The sequence below is a fragment of the Anas acuta genome, chromosome 4 (genome assembly GCF_963932015.1).
Source record: "Anas acuta chromosome 4, bAnaAcu1.1, whole genome shotgun sequence".
Classification (NCBI taxonomy): Eukaryota; Metazoa; Chordata; class Aves; order Anseriformes; family Anatidae; genus Anas; species Anas acuta.
The window spans coordinates 2,357,731-2,378,325 of record NC_088982.1 but is presented as its reverse complement, the minus strand read 5'-3'; the positions used below and the strand labels follow the sequence as shown (position 1 = coordinate 2,378,325).

Below are 20,595 nucleotides of genomic sequence, written 5' to 3'. Positions count from 1 at the left end.
CTTTGCTGTGCTGTTTGTAATGTCAGTTAGTTTGTGTATGCTTTATAAGCATAAATGTCCCCATAAGTACTATTTAATCATAAAGCTGAACAGGCGGGTTTTATTTTGAAGGGTTAAGTTTAGGTGAGGTTGAAGAGCCAGAAGAGGGCAGCATTTATTTGAGAGAGAGAGAGAGAGACAGCCATTAAGAAAAGAAGAAATGAAATTATCTGAAAGAAGGTGCATGCACATCCAGATAATTCATGCTGGAGAAAAACACCATTCTGTGCTCATATCACATTTTACCTTCTGCTCCTACTCCCTGAAATGTGGGATCTCAGGATTGATTCCCTGAAATACTCACGTAAACTGGCTGCTGGGGTGGCACTCCTGCTTTGTGAAAGGAATGTGCCAGTGAGTGGATTACTTGGGCTAGCAGGGTCGGGCATCCTTGTGGCATTTTGCTGTCTGCTACAGGGATTGTTCCCCTGCTTGCTTTGATTTCACACCACATCCCTGTAGAATCTGCTGGGTGCTCCTGGATAGGTTTGTTTTGAATTTTTACTTGAAAAACATTTAAAATAGGGGTATTTTGACAGGCACAAGAGAGAGTAATTTTTTTTAAGGTTGTATAGCAATAATAATGGATTTCTCTTAACACATTTTGCTGTCTTCCCTGATTCATTGCACTGTTTATTAGATGTAAAACACAAATGACACTAATTTTAAAAAATGCATCAGTTGTGGTGTTCATTTTGATTCGGTGTAGTTAACAGGCATTTCCTTTTACAGGAAATAGGCTCTGTAGTCAGCTAGCATAGTTCTTACCAAATAAAACCAAGAATTGGAGCTTGCATTGATTGCACTTTGCATGGCAGGGATGGGGGCCCTGTGGTGCTCCTGTGCCCTCTCATTCCTTAGGGAGAGTCTCAGGCTAGAAAGTGGAAAGAACAACTCTTCCAAAAAAAAAAAATATCACTTTTTTTATTCCCTTTATGGCAGGGCAGCTTTCCTTGCATGCTCTGCCTCGTCTCAGTGAATAACACAATGGGAACTGGACCAGGAGCACAGCCAGGAACACATGAGGGTGCTGGTAGGGAGACCGAAGAAAATCAGAATCAAAATTCAGTCTAAAATCAGGGTCTCAAAGATAGGTCATCTCTTCAGCTGTCACTATTAAAACTTGTTTCTGTAGTGACTTCTTCTGATTACCTTGTCAATTTTTTTCACTTGCCCTCCCCAAACTTCTGAGCAGTCAGCCCATGTGCACTGGGTGTCGTGAGGACGTAGAGTTGTTTTTGTGGGATGCAGACAGACATTGCTGAGATGTATGCTGAGATTCTCAGGGCTTTGCAGATCAGGTAGACCTGAAAATAACGCTCTAAAGATTCTTATCCTTTTACCTTGTGCTTGACCAGGTTGGAGCTTATTCCATCCAAACTATCCAGCTTGTGCCTGGTCTGAGAGGTTTGGGGATATCGGTCCAGCTGCCTGTACACACGAGCATTTCCCACTGCTTCTCAGGACAAGCTTTTGGATTGCCTTGACTCCCAGGCGGGGCGAGCACTTGGCTAGAGAAGGCTCACAGCATTTTTCCCATGTCCTGGGCACTGCAGTTAGCACCTCATGCTCCCCAAATGAGCCTCCCTGGCCTTTATAAAAGAGTTTCCTACCCTGGGGCAGTTCTGTCTCTGGGGAGACAAATCTCACACATGGGAAGTACCTAAAACAAGAACAGAAATCTCCCTGGCAGCCTGTCTCAAAATCCAGTTACTGTAGTTTAAGTAACCATTCTCTTGCATTTCTAAATAAGCTTTTAATTTTATTATTTTTTAATATAGTGCGAGATATTTGTATAGTCTATACTCATGTTATCGTCTCTCTTCCCCACAGGAGAGAAATTATTTTTTTTTCTATTTATCCCTTCAAAAATTCAGTTGTGTTGCCAAGCGCAGAAAGAGGCTGGATGTTTTCAGATGTTTTCATACGTTTTCAGAGCATATGTGTTCCATTTGAGTAATATATTTAATAAAATCCTTTGCATTGTCAGTTTTAGGCTTGGCTTAACTCATAAGTCAGGAAGGAGAGAATTCTTTGTAGTTTCAGACTCAGTCATTTTTTCCAGTACTTGATCTTCTGGTAAAGATGGGAAAGAAGCTTAGAAAGCAAAACATTCCAGGCCTTCTATTAATCTAGAAAAATATGTTTCTTGGCCTCGCATAATTCACAACTAGCTGGATAAAAAATTGCAAATTGCTGTCCAATTTTGCTGAAGTCTCCTGGTAAAAATTGGAACCATGCGTGCTTGTCTCATGAGTGATGCTGGGCTAGGTTAAATTCTTCAAAAATAGACTGAGTGACATTTAAAAATAAACTTCAAAATCATAATTTACCCAAGTATTAAACCCAAGCAGCGGGATCTTACGTCATTTACTTGTCATCACTCTGGAATAAAAGTTTCTACAGGTGCATAGTTTAGGGTCAGCTTTCTTACCAAACAATTCTTCAATTAAATTTCATAAAGAAAGAATAAAGTTGTTTTTCCCTGCTCTCTTGGTTTGTTTAGATACCGGTTGGGGTCTGTGGAGTTTATTTTTCAGAGGCACAGTCCATGCAACAACAATATTATCTTGTATTAAAAATCTGCAAGTATTGCGGGGCTTTGTAGATCTTCACAGCAGATTGACTTTTCTGCCTTAATTGCATAAATTACAGACAGCTGCCGTGGGGATGTTAGCCCCCAAGGTGATCCCATTCACCTTGCAAAGTTGAAGTGGTAGGAATTGGACTGACTTTTCCTGCTTTTGTTCCTTTGATTGCTCAGTGGGTTATATGTTTCTTAGCTTGTTTTTTTTTTTTTTTTCACGCTGCCTAAAGGAAGAAATTACCTGAGAAACCAAGTAAAAAATGAAGCAGAACTTATAAATGTTATGCTAATAGAAAAAGATGGAATAATCTCACATTATATTAAAAGAGAAAAACAACCAAAAATCCTTAAGCTATGATGACTGAAAAATATTTTTAAAAACATGGATAGCTACCCTCTAGGAGTATAATTGCAATGAAAAAAAAAAAAAAAAGATAAGTCTCTGTTCTCAGTGATACTGGTTTGGGGCAAAATTGCAAATAATTCACGTATAAACAGATAAAAACTGAACTTGTTATGCAGTGAAAAATTCCAGTAGTAAATGAAAAAAAACAACTCAAGTCATCGCCATTTAATTACACGTGATTGCCAAGGAGCTAATAATCTCTTCTACATGAGGCTGTGAAGCTTTCCTTGTTCGAGAACTTTGATTTTTTTATGATCAGCCTAGATGATGGCACACAGCCACTGCATCCTTCCTTTCTCCTTTTGTCATACCGTGGCAGCTGGGGTGAAGACAAAGTCGTCAGTCTTGCAAAAGGAGATAACCCAGAGCAGTTTATGAAAGCACTGTTTTCACTTGAGAGATTTGTGTTTTGCTGGTGGGTAGAATCATCTCGCTGTAGATTAAAGCACTCTGGGATCTTTCAGGAAGAAAAGTGCTACCTAAGTTGAGTCATTAATGATGCCGGGGGTACTTTTCTCAAATAATCTTTCCTTAATCCTAGCTTGCAATAAGTGGTCTGTTCTCCCTCGCCCGGGTCTCCATCACGATGTGAACAGGTTCGGCCATTCTGCCCTGCTGTACAACAGGTAAGGACGCAACCAAGCTGCAGTGCATCGGTGTTTTTGGTACCTCACTACACTTACACACCTGTGTATATTACTGCACATACACGTACGTGTGTGTGTTGAGATATACATGTACACTATATACAGAGTTTGTGTGTGTGTTTAGGAATGCTGAGACCAAAGGGTTGAGTTTCCATTGCACATCTGAATTTTTCAGATTTTCACTCTTGTCCTGTCTTCTGTACCCACCTGTCCCTATCAGCCCTTCTTCTGCACTTTGAACTGTCTCAACTCAACTAGATCTTCAAAAAATCTTTTGAAAAAAATCTCTGTTTTCCATATTTCTATTTCTTTCTGCCCATATTTAGCCCCACTGGCAACTTTTGTCTCTGAAATCCTACTTTCCCTTGTGGTTTCTAGACTTGGCTGCATTTTAGTTTTCAGAACGTATCGTGTGGGGACCCAGGGGTTGGACTCGATGATCCTCGTAGGTTTCTTCCAATTTGGATATTCTGTGATTCTGTGGCCCTTACCTGCCAGTCACATGATATATGGAAATCAGGTGAAACCACAAGTGAGATTTTTAGTGTTAAGCATTATATCACTGTGACAGTATCCATGCTCTCAGGTGAGTGGCTGCTGCTGTATTTGAGTCTGTGGAACTGAGTTTGAAGGGGTCTTCAGGGACAGGTATTTCTTTGCAGTCTTTCATTCTAGTTCCTTCACCCTTTGAGGATATTTCTTCTAAATCAGGAATATTATTTAAAGCACAGCGTAAGCTAGGTGGAGAACTTCTACCAACTTTAAAAGGAACACATACTTCTAGATGTCTCTGAAAAATCTTACTACCTGTTTCAGCGTACATGGAATACCAGTTGTCCATTTGCTCCCATGAAGAATGGTTAAGCCTCTGCACTCTTTTCTGAAATGGGATGAAAATAGTGTTTAAAAATACTCATTATTCATCCCAAACTTTCATTCAGTTGCATCAACTCTTCTACACTGTCTTGTTAAATAATATACATTTACAAACATTGATGCCCAGTTTTTTTGAGGTGGTATATTTTTGTGTAACTGATGAAATTTGATGTTATGCCTAAAGCGGTTGTGATGCTAGAGAAGGTTTAAAAACAAAAACAACAACAAAACCACCTTTTTTCTACCCTCAAAGCATTATTTTGTTTATTTTTTTGTCTTTAGTTGACACAATGGCTCTCTGCTCGGTTGCTAACAGCCAGGAAAATAACTGTGGTTTTGTCGCAGCAGCGTAGCAAGATGTGACAACATTGAATTGTTTTGTCACGGTTCCTGAATGCTGCTTTAATGGTGTGATGCTGTCTCCCCCATGTTAGCCTCCTTTCCTTTCTACAGGAGGATCCTGCCCTACTGCAGTATTTTCTGTATCGTGTTAATCAGGTGTCACCCAGGTTTTTGCCCTAATCTTGGATGGGTTTGGCTCTGCCTCAAAAGCCACGTATTGAGATTCTCTGGCTTCTCTGTAACAGTGCAACTTGATTGACCTTTTCTTTAGTGCCTTCCTTAAGCAAGATCCATTCATTTGGATTTATGCATGCTGGAAAATAACAAAGCACCTTGCCCACACCCCGAATAAAACCGAACCGCGGCAGCGCACGGCCTATAAAAACAGGCACAAATTTTTATTTCTTCCCTCACATTTCCTCTAGCACCATGTATGTATTCGGAGGCTTCAACAGCCTCCTCCTGAGCGACATCCTGAAATACACCCCGGAGAGATGCGAAGCCTTCGACAACGAAACTGCCTGCTTGCGAGCGGGCCCTGGCATCCGCTGCGTGTGGGCTGCCACCATCCCGGGCTGCGTCCCCTGGGAAATGGCAACGGTACAGCAGCAGCAAAAGGTCTTTGAGGATTGTCCTTCCCGGCCAGGTATGCGTCATCCTCTTTCCGTTTCCCTTTCCAAAAGCATGGAGGGATATTTCCCTTTCCAAATTCTGTCTCGCGGTAGTTGTGTGCTGTTTTGGGAATGAGCTCAAGGTGGGGGGCTGTGGGTTTGCTTCTGTTTATGCCCTTGGGAGACTGACCTCAACCATGGGCATGTTGGCATCTCTCACTCCGTATCTTTTCATATCTTCCTCTTGGAGGGAGACAGCAGGAGGAGGGTTTAAGGAAAGTTGCTTTATTTCGCCTTCTACAGTCTTGCCTGGGTGAGGGCATACAGAAAGAACATTTGTTTTAAGGTCTGATTCCTGTGTTCTCCCATATGATAACTTTTTAACAACTTTTCAACAATTTTATCCCAATGCTTTCATTGCTCTGAATTGAATTATATGAACCTTGATTCTGTAATAGATTGTAGCCTTTAATTATTTAAAAGAAATTGATGTAAAGGGACATTGCTTTGATGGGCTCTCAATGTACAATAAATTCTCACAAAACACAGGCGATAAGCAATTGGAAAGATGAAGTGGAAAGTTCAAGCTTTGCATGAAAATGCTCCACGTAATTGAAGGCCAGGCTTTCAGCAAAATGGGCCTGTGGTGGGAGATATTCGTTGTCCTTGTGAAATGTCCTCTGGCATCGTTTGCATGTGCATGGACTGAACTCGCGTGCCCCGTCGTAGTTGAGGCGCTTCAATGTCTTGGTGCATTTTCTTGCGGTTGTCTTTTATTGATCCCCGGGCTCTAAAAATGATGGATGGTGCAAATGAAGGCGGTTTGCTGTCCGGTCAGTCGAACGAAAGTATCCGATTTGCTAATAAGTTGCTAAGGGAAAATCTCCAGGTGCTACTGTTTGGTTGTGTCTTTTGCTGTATGTAATCAAGTTCTTAGAGCTCTGTCAGGAAATGCCTGTTTTTGGTCATGCAGGTTTTTTTCTTTAATAGTTGTAGACAATGAAAAATGTGATCAGATTACAGACTGCTATAGCTGTACAGCAAATACAAACAACTGTCAATGGTGCACTGACCAGTGTATCTCAATGCATAACAACTGCACAGAGGAACAGGTAAACTCTCTCTACTACTTTTGTAGTTTACGTGTAGCCTTTGAAATAGCAAATAGCCAGATGTTTTCATCCGTCAGTATTATGAATCCTGATGTTTCCTTATTTCCAGTGCATGTGTAGCTCTGAACAGCTAAGGGTTGTATTTTCAAATTGGTCTGAGGGTTTTTAGTGGGACTCGCTGCTCCTTAAGTGAGGAGTGTGACTAAGGGCAGGGAAAGAGGTGGGTTTCACCATCAGTGTGATGGAAGGTTCACCAAGGCACGTAGCCACCTGGGTTTACTCTTAGAGCCCTCCCTAGAAAAAAAAATACTTAACCCTTTAATAAAAGCTCTAGTGAGGAAGATGTCCCATGCGAGCCTGGGGGGAATATCCTAAATGCATGCTATGGGCTGTCTAGTGTCACAGCTTTTGAACGTACGGCTTGTCCTCTAGGTCTGAAATGTCAAATTTAGTGTGCTAGTCTTTGAGAGTTACAGACCGACGCCGTGTGGATGGGAAAAATCTTCACCTGTGCTGTTTCTTTTAGGTTCCTATTACTGCTTATGAGAATTGTCCTAAGGATAACCCTGCCTATTACTGCAGTAAAAGGACAAGTTGTAAAAGCTGTGCCATGGATCAGAACTGTCAGTGGGAACCTAGGAATCAGGAGTGCATCGCTTTACCAGGTAGGTGGTGCTTGGGTTTGTGTAAGAAACTCCAAATTCACCCAACTGTGGTTTTTTAAACAAATCTGTGACCTTTTAGGTCTAAACTGGAATAAGTAATGTTGTTTAATCATACCAAATCTAGTATGAAACTCTATTTCAAGTAAATTTAGAAAGTGTGATGGAATATTTTTCAGCCCCAATTGTCTGAAGAGAAGCATGATCATTTGTATAATTATTAGCCCGTATTTCATCTCTCTCTTTTCATTTGATGAAAGCGGTACTGTTGATATAATAGGCTTCTGTAAGGTATTGGGTTTAATAATGCATGCCATTTAATTTTAGAAACTAGGATTGTGCAAAACCAGAATGGCACATAGTGGACGCATTAGGCAAATAACACTTAAGTGCCCAAGGAAAATTCTCTTATTAGCAAGTTTCCAGTGGGAGCTCACGGGAGTTCATTATTAGTCCCCTCCACAGTAACTTCTTTTTCCTGGGGACTGGGAAAGAAATGCAGCATCTTCAGTGATTGACACTGACAGTTAATAAAATGTAGAGAAGGGAGAAAAGCAACATGGACAGGACCTTTAAATGGGCATGGAGAGACTTTGCCTCCTAAATCTGTTGGGTCTGGACATGTCCAGGTCTGGTTTCTGCTAGTCTGGGAGAGTGACTAAATGAAGAGGCTTCAGAGGAGAGCCATGAGAGCAAGAAAAACATCTCCTAATGAGACAGGTGAAGAGCTTGGTGTGTTTAATTTCTCGTAGAGAAGAAGAAGGGGTAAAAAGCCCATCTGAAAAAAACACACTCGAGAGCTTTTCAATCTGTTAGATAAATCTAAAGCAAGACTTTGGAGCTAGACATCAGCTCTACAGAAATTCGTGTGGAAAATGTCCATTGTGCTTCTCATAAGTGTAGGTATGAGTGTGGGGGGAAAGTACCACGGAGCTTAAGGATTTTTTCTTTAGTGGGTAAGATTAAATGGGGATTGATGTTGGAAGTTTGGTGCTGAGGACAGAATTAGCACAACCACCCTCTTCTGCTGAAAGGTATCCTTACAACTGTGAGTGAACAAATGGCTTTAACCAACAGCAGGATTTGTTTTTCTTCTGAAATGATTTTACCGTTTGATGTTGAAGTAAGTGCTTTGACTACCTACTGCAGATAACCAAGTGCTAATGTCACACTTCAGCTCCCCTAAGGAGCTTTCTTCTCTGTAGGATTTGTACATAGATGGCTTTGAGCATGCCAACGAGTCGTGCTGGTTTTGAATGGGGCTGTAGGCTTTGGTGGAAGAGCTCTTTCACCACTTCTAATGTTGTGAAGGCCACTTGCACCTGGGTTTTACTTCCTTTTTTTTTTTTTTTGTTCTCCCCCCAGAAAATATCTGTGGAACAAACTGGCATTTGGTTAGCAATTCCTGCTTGAAAATCACGAACGCGAAGGAGAACTACGATCACGCCAAGCTCTCCTGCAGGTCCAATGGTGCCTCGCTGGCTTCTCTCACGACCCAAAAAAAGGTAGAATTTGTTTTAAAGGAGCTGCAGAAGATGCAGTCTTCGGTGAGTGCTTCTCTTTTATGTCCTCTGAGTAATTAAGCTCTGACTGTGGAAGAGACCTTGCTGTGGTATTGTATGCTCTGTGCGGAGCAGACATGCCTCTTAACTGAAAAGGACTGATTTTTCTTTTGAAATTCAACATACCCTATGGGTGTTTCTGAAGAGAAATTGTAGAGAATGTAAATGGGAAAGATAAATACAAACATACATGCTGCCTCAGAGGTAGCGCTTTCTGTAATGAAATCACGTGCGCATTTCTCTTGTGGGATACACGACTGCAACAGGAGTGTGAGCGGTTCTCCTGTGACATGTACACAACATTTTATAAATAAAGGTCCCTTTGGGGACACCAGAGGTGTTTAAAGTAAAGCATTTAAAGTTATTTATTCCGTTCAGGAAAGCACTGTTTAAAATGTCAGCTTCTTACTCTGCAGACCTGCTTGGCTTATTCGGAGTTATTTATGTTTGATTTAGTGGCAGGTGCTTTCCTGTCTGAGGGAGAAGTGAATTGGAATCTGTCCCTCCTCATGCAGCAGTAAAATAAATATTTTTTTTTTCCAGTCACTTGCGGAAGAGCAGAGGCATTCAGGGCAGGTTGTGTAGGTGGTGCTAAAGCCCTAGCAAAGAAGGATGCCGTGCGGCTTCGCTGAAAGCCTGCTTTGAGCTGCAAAGCTGCTATGGCTTGACAGCGTGTCAGAGTGCCTCCTCTGGGGTCTCAGGGCTGGCAGTCAGGAAAAGTTGTATTTGGGGAAAAATGAGTCTGGAGGCAGTTAGGATTGGTACTTTTCAGAGAAGAACATGCTTAAGTATTGAAGAGAAATATTGCCCTTTCAAAACAAGAGCGTTTTCTGCCTTGATCCCCTTGGTGATTTTAAAGTGGTGCTTTGACAATTACAGGGTTTTGGAGGGGCTTCATTTTAGCCAATAAAAGGTAAGGGACAACTCACTCAGGGTGGTTTGTTAAACCTTTTGTTAAGACAGAAAGCCAAATATTGCAAAAATATGTGGCTCTTAACAGCTCCAGAAACAGTTAAGTGTAATGTAAATTCCTAAAGACACGTGTCAACCTTTCCATAACGGTGCTTGAACCTTCGCGCTAGAGGAAACAACAAAAAATTCATGTACAATATCCTTTAAATGTGAGCCCTAGAAATCGAAGCAGACTATTAGCCCATTTTAGCTGATAGTAGTATTAAGTGTTTGCAAGGGGGGGAAATGTGTTTGCTAAAAGGCCAGCCCAAGGCTGGTGTTTGAGCTTGGGCCCCACGGTGCCGTGCTGGGGGAGGCTGTGCCTCGCAGTTCCTCCTTTTTGAAATAAGCTCTGTAAAAAGAGGAAAATGTGTTGGTACCCGATGCTGTGTAACCCTTGCTGTTAGGAGCTGTGGCTCTAAGCCTTAAGAGTGCATAAAATCCCTTGGATGTAGGTGGCTGTTATATGGCAGCGAGGGAAGATGTAGGGTCTGAAGCCTTCCTGGGACAGCTGTGCCACCGAAGAGCTTTGCTGGAGAAAGGATTGGGAACAGGAAAATAACATATTGTACCTATACAGTTAAAATGCCTCTCCCCAAAATAAACCTGTGCCAAAAAATAAATTGCCAGTGGAAATAGTTGTGTTAGAGTTTTTTTCGTACCGAGGTGTTTTTTTGTTTTTGTTTTTGCCAGTGGAGCAGTACTCATTTGGATTTGACCTGCTCTCTCTCTTCTTTCCTCCTCCACCCCCGTACATACACACAAACAAACAGCAGAGCTCTCCTAGCAAGCTGTAGAATAAGTATAGTGTATTATTTAAATTATGTAGGCGACTGCTAGTTTTATTCCTCTTGTCAAAGTAGATCCAGCATTTTTTGAAGTATCTAGCCATTTATACGAGTCACAAACATATAAAGAGCGACTTGGAGTTAACTTCTTAGTTAGCTGGTGTGAATGTTTGACCTGTGCCTCTCCTGGTAGAGATAAGTAGAAATGTAGTTTAAAAAATAAAAAAAAATGGTGTTTTCAGAAGAATTTCTCCATCTCAGTGCCATCCGAATTAAATGCTACAGAGAAACATATTACTGTAATATGTTTTTGCAACACCAAACCTGTCAAAGTTACTTAAGAGCACTGTGTGGTGATGCTTATTTTCTTTTAATACCAAAGCTAATAAAGCTGTGTGTTAAATCTACCATTCTGCTTTATTTCTAGTCCAAAACGTTGACTCCGTGGGTTGGATTGAGGAAAATCAATGTGTCGTATTGGTGCTGGGAGGACATGTCTCCCTTCACAAACACCCTGCTCCAGTGGCTCCCTGATGAACCGAGCGACGCTGGATTTTGTGGTTATTTAGCTGAGCCTTTGCAGCAGGGACTGAAGGCAGCAACGTGCATCAACGAAGTCAACGGCAGCGTCTGCGAAAGGGCAGGTAACAATAGCTCCAGCTACTCTGTCTCGTGGTGGGCAGGTTGACTGATAGGTATTTATATTTCCTAAAGAGTAAACAGGATCCCATCCGTTATGTTTACAGCTGGCTGCTTCGTGACTTTGCCAAAGAAAAGTGGTTCTGAAAAAATGTCTCGTGTAGGTATTTCAAACAAAATTGGACATTTTATAAATAGCTCCACGCTTACAGTGTTAACTCTAAAATGCTTAAAGTACACTGGAGTTTAATTATTTTTCTCTACATTGCATACCTGAATGTGACATTTAGGTTAATTATGGTATGGAGCAATCTACTGTTTAAAAATAAATAAATAAAAGCTACTTTCCAATTGAATTCCCCGTCCTCCCCTGCCATGCTCCATAGCCAGAGGAGGATTTTATCAAAGTTTGAAATTAATTGGGCAAGACACTTTGGAGATATGAGAACTTTGAAAAAGAAGCTATTTGCTTTTGGGAAAAGTCTTCTAGCTTTGTTGGAACCACATATCTTTATAAAAATGGCTTGGTCTGTTAACTCTACGTGATAGTTGATTATTTCTGAATACCAATTAATGATTTTTTAAATTTTAAGAAAGTTGGCTGATTACGTAACATTTGTAAGTGAGCTGCACCACTTTAAATTGTTCTTTGTGGAAGTGCAGGGTGCAGATCATGAGTGTGGAGTCCTAACTCACCATTTTGTCTTTATCTTAGCATATTTTGTATTGTTTTAAGCTTTGACTAGTTTTTATGGCCTGAGAACAGTCACTTAAAACCGATGATAAAGCACTGGCTCACACCATAAATTCCTGGCTTGGTTTTGCTTTCGGTACTCATTTTATGTGTGTAACCGATCAAATAACTTAAAACACATCCCAGCGTGTTAATTTAAAAAGTGGAGTTTCTTCCATCAAACACTGGAATGGGCTGTCCAGGGAGATGGTGGAGTCTCCATCCCTGGAAGTCTTCTCGAAGTTTCATAATTCAATGATTCCCAGCGCTTTAGATGGGAAAATGGTGAAGGACCACATCAACAAAGCTATAGAAATATAAAGTTCACATTTATAATACCATTTTATTTGGTTTTTGTCCACCTTAAAAGCGTTAGCACTCATAGAGGATGCGTAATAAAAGAAATGACGTTACAGGGCTTAGTGCATTTCCCATATTTACAAACCAAATGTTTCAAGCCCATGATGCTGCACTACATTTCAGTCTGAATAACCTACCCAGGGGCTCGTTACCTGTTTCTTTCTGGGCAAAAGCTGACTCTCGCCCTCCTGCCCGCAGCTAACCACAGCGCCAAGCAGTGCCGCACGCCCTGTGCCCTGCGCACCATGTGCGGGGAGTGCACGAGCGGCAGCTCCGAGTGCATGTGGTGCAGCAACATGAAGCAGTGCGTGGACTCCAACGCCTACGTGGCCTCCTTCCCCTACGGGCAGTGCATGGAGTGGTACACCATGAGCAGCTGTCCGCGTGAGTAATTGCTTCTGCATCTTCTTTCCCGGTACAAAAAAGGCAGGGATCTCCTGGAAAGAGGCCAGCAGAGGGCCACAAAGGTGATACGGGGCCTGGAGCATCTTCCCTGTGAGGAAAGGCTGAGAGACCTGGGGCTGTTCAGCCTGGAGAAGAGAAGACTGAAGGGGATCTCATCAATGTTTACAAACATCTGAAGTGTGGGAGACAGAGGGATTTGGCCAACCTCCTCTCAGTGGTTTGTGGGGACAGGATGAGGGGCAATGGCCACAAGATGGAGACCAGGCAGTTCTGCACCAACATAGGAAAGAACTTCTTCACATTGAGGGTGACGGAGCGCAGGGACAAGCTGCCCAGGGAGGTTGTGGGGTCTCCTCTGGAGATATTTAAGGCCCGTCTGGATGCCTACTTGGGCAGCCTGCTCTAGGGAACTGCTTTGGCAGAGGGGTTGGACCTGATGGTCTCCTGAGGTCCCTTCCAACCCCTACAATTCTGGGGTTCTGTGATCTTAGCAGGTGCGCAGAAGTCTTGCGTTTGTAGATGTTTTCTGGCAGAGTCCTGCAGATCCATTATCCTGCACGGTTGTATTGAGAGGATTCTTCAAAAATAACAACTCCATGACCCCAAGAGCTTGGAGTGTGCAGCTCCATCTTGCAGTATGCTCTGTGTAATGCCAAGAGTTAAATAGAATTGGGTCCTGATTACAGGGACTATCAGTTCAGCTAAATGGCAGGTAGTCTAGACTTTCAACTGAGACGATGAAATCTCAACTTTTTCTTTTCAGAGGGAAATGAACTTGCTTCATTATTTGAATCCCTAGCCTTCAAATTAAAGCTGCTACATAATTTCGTATGATTAGCTTATTCTTGCATATCTTCTGTATCTCTTTTATTCGTATGTTGAGCCATGTTAATTTAATATCAGCTCATCAAATCCAAATTATGGTTTACACGAGTGTTTTACTCTGAAGTTTTGTCAACGAATATCCCACAGTGGGGATTTCTTATTTTCAATAAATGTTTTTTTTTTCTCTCTTTTTAGATAGAGGTGAGGAAATTGTAAAAGATTTATCGCTTTCTGTTTTCACACTGGGAGGAAAATAGCCTAGAAATTTAAAACATGGCTGGACATTTTTGTTTAATTAATTTATGTTGAATTCTTCAGGAGCCATGTGTGGGCAGAGGAAGCAGGACAGCTGGGGTTCTCAGGGCAGCAGAGTGTGTGTGCTTCACAGGAGGGGTGCTGGGCACTCTGAGCTGCTGTAGTTGCTCCATGAACTTTTGGAAGCTGCTGAGAATAAGCCTGGTTAGAGTGTTGCAAAACAAGAGATGGAGAAAATTAGTTTCAAGTGACTGCTGAAGATGAGAGCGTAAGCTTCCCATGCTGCCAGAGGTCAAAAGTTGGAGGAGAGTAGGCTGAAATAATGGGAAAAAAATGTTTTTCTACTACTGTGGTTTTTTTGCTTGTTTATTTTTAAAATCAAATATTGTCAAACAAGATAGAAATTCTGCTCCTTGGAACACAGAATCTGCTGGGGGGCCCTGCTAGGGACGGGGGAGCCCTGCCTGCGCCCACACCCTGGGACCCTTGGACATCACATATTTTTTAAGATAATTGGAAAGGAGTAGAAAAGCTTCTGCATACATACAAAATTTGTCATCCCTGAAATACAATCCCACTTCAGAAAGGAGCAGGGAAAGGGCAGCAGTGCATTTTCCCCGATTCAGTTGATTGCAGATTTGCACGTAGCCCTCTGAGCACCCTAAATTGTGTTCTCTATTTCTCCTCTGTGCTTTCTGGTTTGGATAAAGACTTGAAATTGTAGTGCATGATATTAAAATGCATGGTAAAAAGATATGCAAAACAAGTAAACCAACTTTTTTTTAGTCTTTGCTTCCAGATAGCTCCTTTATAGTCTGGCCCATTGTGGATCAAGCAGAGATGCTTTGTAGGTGGGAACGTTCAGCTCTGGTTTTAGTGGGTTGTACTGGTTAGAAAAACCTTACATATGTATTGCATTGTTTCATAAGTCACTGGTTGGTTCAATCTTTGTAGTTATCTTAGATTCTAGAATAAATATGCTGATAGAAATGAACAGATACACTTCTTGCTGTGAGTACCTGAAAAAATATTCACAGGCTTTGGGGAGAGAAATACGTGAGGTCACAAAAGATATGCAAATTGTTCTGCTGTGTTTTAAGACAGCGATTTATGTCACAATTTGATGTTTGTTTTTACAGCTGAGAACTGTTCAGGCTACTGCACATGTGCTCACTGTTTGGAGCAGCCAGGCTGTGGGTGGTGTACCGACCCCAGCAACACCGGCAAGGGCAAGTGCATCGAAGGCTCCTATCGAGGGCCCGTCAAGATGCCAACCCCGTCTGCCACAGGGAAACACAGCTTGGAGCCTGTCCTAAATATCAGCATGTGTCCTGCGGAGAACAAGTACAACTGGTCCTTTATTCAGTGTCCAGGTAAGTGAGTAAGTTTTAACTGGTCAAACAAAACTGGTAGCAAAAGTTAAATGTGAGGCGAGCGGCTTCATAAGGTGGCAGTGATGTTTGTGTTCCCGCGTGGGGGTAGAAAAAGACCTTGGAAGACACATGAGAAATAACACATTTTGGGATGCAAGGAGTTGTAAGGTAAAGTAAGCTCTAGAGATTTGCTTTGTGAAGATTTAGCTATGTTTTTCCCTAATCCGTGCATTATTCTAGTGAGATTTTTTCTTTCTTCAAACCTTAACTGAGTTTTTAACTTTTATTTACTTACTTGCTTTTGGGGTTCTTAAAAAGAAAAGACTGATCTTTCCTTGAAGGTTGGATAACTGTTAGTAATGCTTAGGGAGATGCTGAAATAAAATGTTAGACGCTAAATTAAAATTACTCAAATGCTGCTTAAACCTCCCTTCCCCATTCCTCCTTGTATATCTATCTATCCCACCTGCTGTTTCCAGACCAGTCTGTCCAATGTTCATTTAGTTGTTTGGAGCTCAGTTTACTGTGCGTTGCTTTAAATTTCAAGTTTTCTGTGCACACTTCTCTTTGATTTCATGTATCTGTAGCAAGACGGCAAGAGCATCTTTGGAAGTTGTATGAAGTGGTTTCAGTCAGCCTCTCTGGAGCACAGACTTCTGAGGTGCTATGTGACATGCTGTACTTGAGCACAAATACTCATCCTTCTCTGTTTTCTTCAGCCTGCCAGTGTAACGGGCACAGTAAGTGTGTAAATGAAAGCATCTGTGAGAAGTGTGAAAATCTGACGACTGGCAAGCACTGTGAAACTTGCATCTCTGGCTACTACGGCGATCCTACTAATGGAGGAACGTGTCAGCGTAAGTGACGCCTTAAGTCTTCCCCTGCGGGAGTCTTTGATGTTTGGTTTTCTGCTCTTCACTCATTCCTCTACTATCTTCACCAAAATTATAGCCTGATAATACATTTTTTCTTTCCTGCGAGCAAGGCACAATCAAAGATACAGAAATTGCTTGATGAAATTCTTTGACTTGCGCTGCACAAGATTAAGATGATTTTTACCCTCTTTTGTAAACTTCAAATGACCACGCTGAGAAATGGGTTGGCTTTAGTGTTTGACAGTCCTGTTTTGAAAGGGAACAGTGTTAATCCCAATGTCTTGGACAAATTTCTGCTTATCTAAATTCTGCATTCTATTACATTTGGTTAATGTCTTGTGCATTTATTATTATAGATGTCTGCTTCATAAAAGGATTGCTATATTTCACGGAGGGGTTGGCTGGGTTTCAGTTGAGGATTAGGTGATCCCTTGTAAAATTGAATTTTAAGTTTGCAAAGAGCTTTGGGTCTCTTTGGCACAAAGTACTTTTTCAATTGTGTAACATCCAGTCAACGAAATAGAAAGAATTCTTTACTGAAGGACCCATGAAGTTCTCTTTGGTAATATGGAGAAATAAACATGTCAGATTTGGAGTTTTGTCCTTGAACATTGCAATATTGTTCAGAATTGCTGCAAATTTTGTAGCGTTGTCACACGGAGACACCAGTTTTAAACCAGCATCCAGCTGTGGTAGGTGATAAGCAGACGTAAGGGAAAATGGTTCTTGCTCCAAAGAGCTTTAGTGGAATATAGATAGGTGGAGCGATTGTAATTAGACACAACGATGGGAAAGGTAGAACAGAAATAACATTGTGTGGTGTGAGAGCAGTAACAGTGCTTCTGTGACATGAGTGCGGGTGGTTTGTATGCATCCTGGAAGAATAAATGAAAGTCAATAATAACGGGAGATTGAAGGCTTGGAGTTGCTCCTTCCAAGCATGGAGGTGATCCAGGAAGAAAATATTTGGAAATTCATCTAATATGTTTACTGCAAGTTCAAGGTGGGAGTCAGCAGCTGGAGCACGTGTGTCCTGCTTGCTAAAGCAAGAACAAGTGGGTGACGTTTGAGGAAGAACCCCTCAGTGCACTGATTCAGGAAGGGTAGTAAAAGATGAGAGACTCACAATATTGTTTGCCTGGCTGTGCTCTGAATGAGTAGCAGAGGGGCAGGGGTGCCCTGTGTAGAGGAGAGGGTGTTGGAGTACCTGGGGTATGAATTTATGACAGCACAATGACACAGCTACAAAGGAAAAGGTGCATCTTTGACACTTTATTTCAGAACATTATCTGCAAGATTAAATACTGCTGATATTCTTAAACTCATTTTGCATGAAGATAATTTGAAGTGCGGGAATGAATACATTGAGACGGAGTTGGCATGAGAAAATATAAAATCCTACTCCGAGCATTCAGGTTTAATCGGTGGATCACAATGTGCCTTTTCATATTTGTTGCTTTTCTATGCGTGTGGAAATTCAAGAGTAAGTTACTTTGGACTCTTTCATATGAGGATTGTCCAAAAATAGTTTGTTGTTGAGATAACGAATGATAGACTAAAGTCATCCGGATGCCTGAAAAAGAAATTAGAAAATGTGTTGAGAGACTGTGGAACAGCATTCATTCTCTATCTGATGAAACCAGTAGCTCATGTCAAAAGTGCTTTGCTCTCAAGTGCTTTGGGCCCAGGTTTTTAATTTGCTGTGATTTAATGCTATTTACTGGGATGGCTGAAGACCGAGGGAGGCAGGAAGTTGGGCAGAAAGACCGACATGGATCGGAAAAGGGAAAGCGAGAGGAAATCATCCTATCTGATGCAGCCGGAGTGACTGCTGGCAGTGGGTAATTTCTGTGCTCCGTGAAGAGGATTCCAGAGGGAAATGCTTCAGATGAGGATCAGCTGATGGGCAGCAAAGCAAACTGCTTTCTCTCTCCTCAAAGACGTGGTGTCTCCTTCCTTTCCCGTCGGTGATGTGCTGATCCCACTCTTCTTGGACGTGTATGTGCAGTGTTGTGTGCTGCTGTGTTTGAAAGCCCGTGGTCATATCTGTGCTGCAGACAGCTCTTGGTACACTGCACCCTGATGTACAAGCATCTGTGCTTTTGCACGCTTGTGCAGATCTGCAGCACCAACCCAGTGGCCCCAGCAACACGGGGATCATAAATATCCTCAAAATAAATATTCCATACTGGCGAAACGTGGGTGTTCTGGTATTTCCAGTTCAGATGAGGTGTTAGGATGTTTGGTGACAGTTACAGGGACAGCAGCACCTTGCAAACAGGCAAAGCTGAGCAGAGCTCGAAGGGATGCTAATGCACTTGGCAAGCCCGGGAGGAGAAGGAAGGACAGACTGCATGCAATAAAATGCCTTTTCCTGCTGCTCTGTGCCACCAGGGCAGCTGAACTTTGCTGTCTCGCTTGTATTTAAGAGTTTTGAACAAACTGCAGTCACCTCTGGAAGAATTGTTTGCGTATCATCACAGGCATTGGTGTTTGTGGAGCCGGGCAGATAACAACTAAATGGCAGGTAAATCGCTGCTCAGCAGCCGCTTTTAGGAAGTGCCCGACGCGGAGCGGTGTTAATCAGGAAGGGCAGGAAATGCAGCACATCAAATGTAAAAATAGCTGCAAGGTGCTTTCTCCGCATTCAGGATTCTTATTTATTTTTTTTTTGAATTTTCTGATTAAAGTTCCCCGCGAAAATATGCTAGCGGTAGATAAGGGAGTTATTTGCAAGAGAAGGGAAGGCGCTGCTCTGCCTGGAATCAGATCACTGCTGCGGCAGCGCTGCTCAACACCCCTGTGGGTTGTTTGCTGGTGGCACGGGACTGTCTTGTCCCCCGGGGCTGCCTGGAGGACAGCTTGAAGCACTCGGCGTGGAAGCGTGGTGCCAGGCAGGTGGGTGCTGCCCTCGGGGTGCTGGCCCAGCACAAACACAGGAGGAGGAGAGGTGATCCTCTTTGTTGTCTCTGCAAATCCGTGACCCGTGGTTTGTGAAGGAGGTGGAAGGAGACTCGCTGCGGGCTGGTTCTGCTTCATCATTGAGGTTCTTTCCATGAGTCCCAGTCAAAAAGCCATTTTTCAGTTATCGTGGCTTTCTGCTCTAGCATCAGATTCTGGGGGGAAGCTTTTAGACTCCGCTGAGGGTTTTTAGCATGTTTTGTTAATAGTTTCTTTCCAAACCCCACAGCCATGAGAACATTTCTCATCTCTCTGCATGTTCCACTCCTTCGGCAAATGATCTCCAGTAATGGGGCTCATAGGAAAATGGGTAAATAAGGTCGTTGCTTTAAATTGAGATGTTTGAGTGCTAAATCTTCTCAATAAACACGTAGCTAAAGAGCAGAGTGAGGAAGGTCCAAGCTTTAGTGCTCTGGATACAGTGATCTGCATCTAAACAACATGGAACTTGAAATTTCTCTTTATCATTGTGTGCATGCACGTTGAACATTCAAACAAATTTCTGCTTACGTGTTTCAAAGCAGAAGGAAGTACAAGGCATGCTCAATAGTATTAAGAATTAGTTTTTTAGTGCCACTAATGAGAAGTGTGTTTGGTTCACAGAATACAATTATTTTGTCAAATCTCCATTCCATCTACTTGTTTCCACAATAGCCCTTTATGCTTCTTCATACTTTGTTCCGTGTTGCTGCTAGGAAACCACTCATCCACATCTGAGAAGCACAATTAAGCATCTCTGATACAACAGAGCTCCCGTTGCATGCCGACACAAAGAAGGCATCAAAAGGATTCATAAAATAAGGTCCAAGGTGGGCCAGAATATTCAGAATGGGGAATGTTCTGGCACATACCTTGAAATGGTTCAAAATCAAGAAAAGGTAGGTTAAGATTAGATATTAGGAAGAAATTCTTTGCTATGAGGGCAGTGAGGCCCTGTCCAGGCTGCCCCAAGGAGCTGTGGCTGCCCCATCCCTGCAGTGCCCAAGGCCAGGCTGGATGGGGCTGGGGGCAGGGGCTGGAATTAGGTGGGTTTTAGGGTCCCTTCCAACCCAAACTATCCTAGGATATTACGACTCATCTCCCTGTATCTGAATGAGGAGACACCAGCCTTTAAGCATTCTCTTTCCAGTGAGCACTGAGGGATTTCCTCTTCATGGACTCTGAATGTTCTGGGCTCCCCGGTACAACAAGGACAGGGATCTCCTGGAAAGAGGCCAGCAGAGGGCCACAAAGATGCTTTGGGGCCTGGTGCATCTCCCCTGTGAGGAAAGGCTGAGAGGCCTGGGGCTGTTCAGCCTGGAGAAGAGAAGACTGAGAGGGGATCTTATCAATGTTTATCAATATCTGAAGTGTGGGAGACAGAGGGATTTGGCCAACCTCTTTTCAGTGATTTGTGAAGACAGGATGAGGGGCAATGGCCACAAGATGGAGCCCAGGCAGTTCTGCACCAACATGGGAAAGAACTTCTTCACAGTGAGGGTGATGGAGCAGTGGGACAGGCTGCCCAGGGATGTTGTGGGGTCTTCTCTAGAGATATTCAAGGCCTGTCTGGATGCCTACCTGGGCAGCCTGCTCTAGGGAACTGC

At 42.6% G+C, this 20,595-nt stretch overlaps 1 protein-coding gene across 3 annotated transcripts in view; it reads left to right on the top strand.

The window, feature by feature from the left end:
* The window catches only part of ATRN (attractin), a 145,190-nt gene that overhangs the window by 54,920 nt on the left and 69,675 nt on the right, over window positions 1-20,595 (top strand). For all 3 annotated transcript variants that reach the window (XM_068679533.1, XM_068679535.1, XM_068679534.1), the window contains exons 11-19: window positions 3,574-3,658; window positions 5,323-5,543; window positions 6,499-6,620; window positions 7,147-7,285; window positions 8,648-8,829; window positions 11,011-11,227; window positions 12,514-12,699; window positions 14,940-15,173; window positions 15,893-16,030. In XM_068679533.1, coding sequence (XP_068535634.1) covers window positions 3,574-3,658; window positions 5,323-5,543; window positions 6,499-6,620; window positions 7,147-7,285; window positions 8,648-8,829; window positions 11,011-11,227; window positions 12,514-12,699; window positions 14,940-15,173; window positions 15,893-16,030 — 1,524 coding nt within the window. The remainder of the gene's footprint in view (window positions 1-3,573; window positions 3,659-5,322; window positions 5,544-6,498; window positions 6,621-7,146; window positions 7,286-8,647; window positions 8,830-11,010; window positions 11,228-12,513; window positions 12,700-14,939; window positions 15,174-15,892; window positions 16,031-20,595) is intronic.